General features: G+C 54.2%; 1 protein-coding gene across 1 annotated transcript; it reads left to right on the top strand.

Annotated features, from left to right (window-relative positions):
- The first annotated feature begins 1,406 nt into the window (after window positions 1–1,406).
- LOC125524147 (BURP domain-containing protein 12-like) lies at window positions 1,407–3,562 on the top strand. The gene has a single exon (XM_048689220.1). The coding sequence runs from the start codon at window positions 1,511–1,513 to the stop codon at window positions 3,389–3,391; it is 1,881 nt and encodes a 626-aa protein (XP_048545177.1). The 5' UTR covers window positions 1,407–1,510; the 3' UTR covers window positions 3,392–3,562.
- Window positions 3,563–4,378: the final 816 nt, after the last annotated feature.

Raw genomic sequence — 4,378 nt, 5'->3', positions numbered from 1 at the left:
CGACTGATCGCCGCCCGTGGGCAGATACCGCAGGAGCTTCGGTGAGCTCAATTTTGTTGCAGTGGTGCGGTAGCATAGGCGCTGTCTACCATATCTAACATTTATGTATGTATGTGGCTTGTATGAACTTATATGCGAAGAAGAACCGTCTATGCGAGCGAGCTCCGGCGAGCTGTTGCTTAAATTTCTCGCGCGAAACAATTTTTTTTAAAATTTAGGGGTTTGTTTGCTGTTTCTAGTCTGCCGCCGCAAATTTCAGCTTGCATAACCGCTCCTGTGCGACCTGCAAACACATTTTACAGGTTGACAAAATGCGGGGTCTATTAGAGTTACTCTAACAGGGTGATCCGCACGCTCTGCTCCGTAGCGAAGGAGCAGAGGGTTGCCGAACACAACCTAGATTAATGCACCGAAGCCAACACAGAATTACAAGAGCAGATTTTTTTTTAAGGGATAGTGCACTCCGCGCAACTCCCTTGATCTCTGGGCTAAGTTGCCACTCCGTGCGCGCGGGCAAGAGATAGAGGGACATAAATGGGTTCGGCCAATAGGTTCAAGGTTTAGTGTCTATTTCCAAATAAACAGAAAATGTTTTGATTTTCAAATGTTATCACACCTTTTTCCCAGAAAATCCAGAAAAATCACATTGAATCAGAACAACTACGATAGTCCTATAAAAAATATTTCCGGACTAAACTCATTTTCATAAAGATTTTTAATAGCTCACTTAGACATTTATGTATCCCCTTCAATTAATTCTAGGTTTTTACAAATACCAAAAATGTTTTCAAATATACCAAATTGCAAGGGTCCTGTCTGGAGAAGTCCTTTCATCTCCTCTCTTTATATCAAACAGAAACAAAAATCAAGATGAACTCCGACTAAGAAATGTATCCACCATATTTGAGAAACACATTTCATTCTCACTCTTTGTTTGAGTATGGTTGTATTTTTTTTAAAATGCAAACCACTCTTGAGTTTGAAACAGATATTTCCTAACAAAAAAATTATATTAAGTCGATAATTAGTTATCCAGGTCTCACGACATGGTTTGGAGAAATTTGAATATGACATCAAAAAGTTTTAGATCCTTCTAGACATCAAAGCAACCGACATAATAATAATATGTACTCCCTCTGTAAATTAATATAAGAGCGTTTAGATCACTACTTTAATATTCTAAACGCTCTTATATTAGTTTACGGAGGGAGTACTTATTTAACATTCTGAAAATCATGCAAGAGGAAAGTACAAAATTGTGGTCAGAGTATATTTTTAGCTGAAACACACTGGGTCATCATTAATGGTCTCTACCTCTACGGACCTGCAGCATTCATGACGCGTAAATGCGTCTTCCTCTGCCCGCCTTGTTCAAATTTCGTACTCGCTCGGTGCGAGTCACAGTTTCACACTCCCTCCATTCCCACTCTCACTCTGCTTCCTTCACTATTAATCTCTCTTCCCCTCCAGCTCCAATCCCCCAACCCCCAAACCTCCCTCCTGGCCTCCGATGGCTTCTCCTCCCCGCCCCGTCCTCGCCACCCCGCTCCTAGTCCTCCTCCTGCTGCTCCCTGGCAATGCCGCCGCGTCCTCGCCGGTGAACCCGTTCACGGCCAAGGCGGCCTTCATCCGGTACTGGAACCGCAAGGTGCCCAACAACCGCCCCCACCCGGCCTTCTTCGTCTCCAAGCTCTCCCCTTTGCCCGCCGCGGACGCTGCCTCCTTCCCCTCCTCGCTCCCCGACATCCGCGCCCGCCTGCCCACGCTCTGCTCCAAGGCCGCTCTGCTATGCCCGTCCTCCTCTGACTCTGATTCTGAATCTGATGTGGCGGCAAGAAAGGGCCCGTTCACGAGCTACAGGGACGCCAACTTCACCAACTACGGCTCCGGCGCCGGCGCCGGCACCGACGGCTTCAAGAACTACTCCCCGGACGTCAACATCGCCGCCGACTCATTCCGCCGCTACGGCCGGGACTCGTCGGCGCGGGCCGACTCGTTCACCAGCTACGAGGCCAACGGCAACGTGGTGACGGCCAACTTCACCTCCTACGCCGGCGGCGCCACGGGCGGGTCGGGCTCCTTCACCGCCTACGCCGCTAACACCAACTTGCCGGACTCCAGGTTCACCAACTACGACGCCGGGGCCAACGGGCGGAGCCGCGGGTTCACGTCCTACGCCCAGGAGTCCAACGGCGGGGAGAGCAGCTTCGCCGGCTACGGCAAGAGCGGCAACAGCCTGCGGGAGAGCTTCGCGTCGTACGGCAACGACACCAACACGCTCAGCTCCGGCTTCGCCAACTACGGCGAGTCGGCCAACGGCGCCACGGACACGTTCACGGGGTACGGCGTGGAGGGGAACGTGCCGGAGAACACGTTCCGGAGCTACGGGGCCGGCGCCAACGCCGGGGTGGACTCGTTCAAGGGGTACCGCGACGGCGCCAACGTCGGGGACGACAGCTTCGCGTCCTACGTCAAGGGCGCCAACGGCGGGGCCGCCGAGTTCGAGAGCTACGGCGGGTCGGCCAACGCCGGCAGCGTCGACTTCAAAGGCTACGGGCAAGGCAGCAACCGCAACCACGAGATCGGGTTCAAGGCGTACGCCGGAGACAACACCACGTTCAAGGCGTACGCCGAGACCGGCGTCGACTTCAAGGAGTACCACAACACGTCGTCGGCGACGGCGACGACATCCGCATCCGAGGAGCATCGGCAGCATCTGAAGACTAAGTGGTCTCCGGAGCCGGGCAAGTTCTTCCGGGAGAGGGAGCTGGTTGCCGGCAACCGGATGCCGATGCCGGACATCAGGGACAAGATGCCGCCGAGGGCGTTCCTGCCGAGGGACATCGCCAGGAAGATCTCGTTCGAGGCGAGTGCCGTGTCGGAGGCCTTCAGGGCGGCGCCGGACACGGCGCTGGGCAAGGCGGTGGCGTCGACGGTGGCGGAGTGCGAGCGCGCGCCGAGCCGGGGCGAGACCAAGCGGTGCGCGACGTCGGCCGAGGACGTGGTGGACTTCGCCGTGGAGATGCTGGGCGACGACATCGTGGTGCGCAGCACGGCCTCGACGGCGGGCAGCGGCGCGGAGGTCAGGCTGGGCAGCGTCACCGGCGGCGAGGCGGCGCCGGCGCGGGCCGTGTCGTGCCACCAGAGCCTGTTCCCGTACCTGGTGTACTACTGCCACTCGGTGCCCAGGGCGCGGGTGTACGAGGCCGACATCATGTCCGCCGCCGGCGACGGTCGGAAGATCAACCGCGGGGTGGCCATCTGTCACCTTGACACGTCCGACTGGAGCCCGAGCCACGGCGCGTTCGTGCTCCTTGGCGGCGAGCCCGGCAAGACAGAGGTCTGCCATTGGATCTTCGAGGGCGACATGACATGGACAGTGGCAGATTGATCGATGCCATGGCAAGTGCTTAAGCCAAAACTAAGACAAGTAGCAGTACATTTACCAAGTTCCCATTCATCAGTGGTGGTCTTCACTTGTGTATGGACCATCGTCCAAAAAGAACAAAGTGTTGATGAAAGAAAGTGTGAGCCGAGCTGACAGAGGTCCCATTTATTTTTTTGTCTACCGTGTTCATCATGAAAAGTGCTGGTGCGATCGACATGGGCGGCCAAAAGGCAGCTTCCGGTGATCTCACCATGATCGATCGACCTTGGGCGCGCGCATTGCATGTCAGTCCTTGAGGATCTGAGAACGGTGAGTAGAAAATGATCCTCTTGGATTTGCAACGCTCATTCATGCTCGGTGCATGTGCAACAGCAGTGCTTCTAACCTAATAGGAGTAGTAATCTGCTTCTTCCTGGTGGTTACTACTAAGCCATGCACTCCCGTCCCCCGTGCCTGCGTTTTTATGCGGCGCAGAGGGCAGGTAAAAACGAAACAATGGGCTCCTGCAGAGCCTGGAGGTGGTTGTTGTCGTAGCCCCTGTTATGTAGTGCACCTGCACAACAGTGGTCCGCTTTCGGCATGCAAGTGAGTCTTCGATTATTACTACTGCTCAACGGGGCCTAGGATTCTGCAAATGCCCAACTTTTTCTTACATATTCGATGCTTATTGTTTTACAGTGCTGAGAATGCTAATTTGTACTTAGTTCCCCATCCTGCCAGCTGCTAATGATGAAATGATGACCCAAACCATGTTTTTGTCGTTCTTGGCTGGCCGGTTTGGTGAACCGTTTTAATCTTCTCATCCATGTTCACCAGCGAGAGAGAACCTTATCTTCAAATATCTGTAGGTCACGTCATTCATGGGAGGCTGAAGCCACAACGTGCAGAGCAACCAACGACCAGATTTTTGACAGCGCCGTAAAACCGTATGAGCGTGGTAGATCGAGCGAACCAGGTTGCTTGCGCACTGCGATGCCTCCAGATGAGCGG

This window comes from Triticum urartu, chromosome 7 (assembly GCF_003073215.2).
Source record: "Triticum urartu cultivar G1812 chromosome 7, Tu2.1, whole genome shotgun sequence".
Classification (NCBI taxonomy): Eukaryota; Viridiplantae; Streptophyta; class Magnoliopsida; order Poales; family Poaceae; genus Triticum; species Triticum urartu.
This window is presented reverse-complemented; position numbering and strand designations above follow the sequence as displayed.

Coding starts and splice junctions, on each gene's coding strand:
- LOC125524147 (XM_048689220.1), top strand. CDS start 1,511: ATGGCTTCTCCTCCCCGCCCCGTCCTCGCCACCCCGCTCCTAGTCCTC.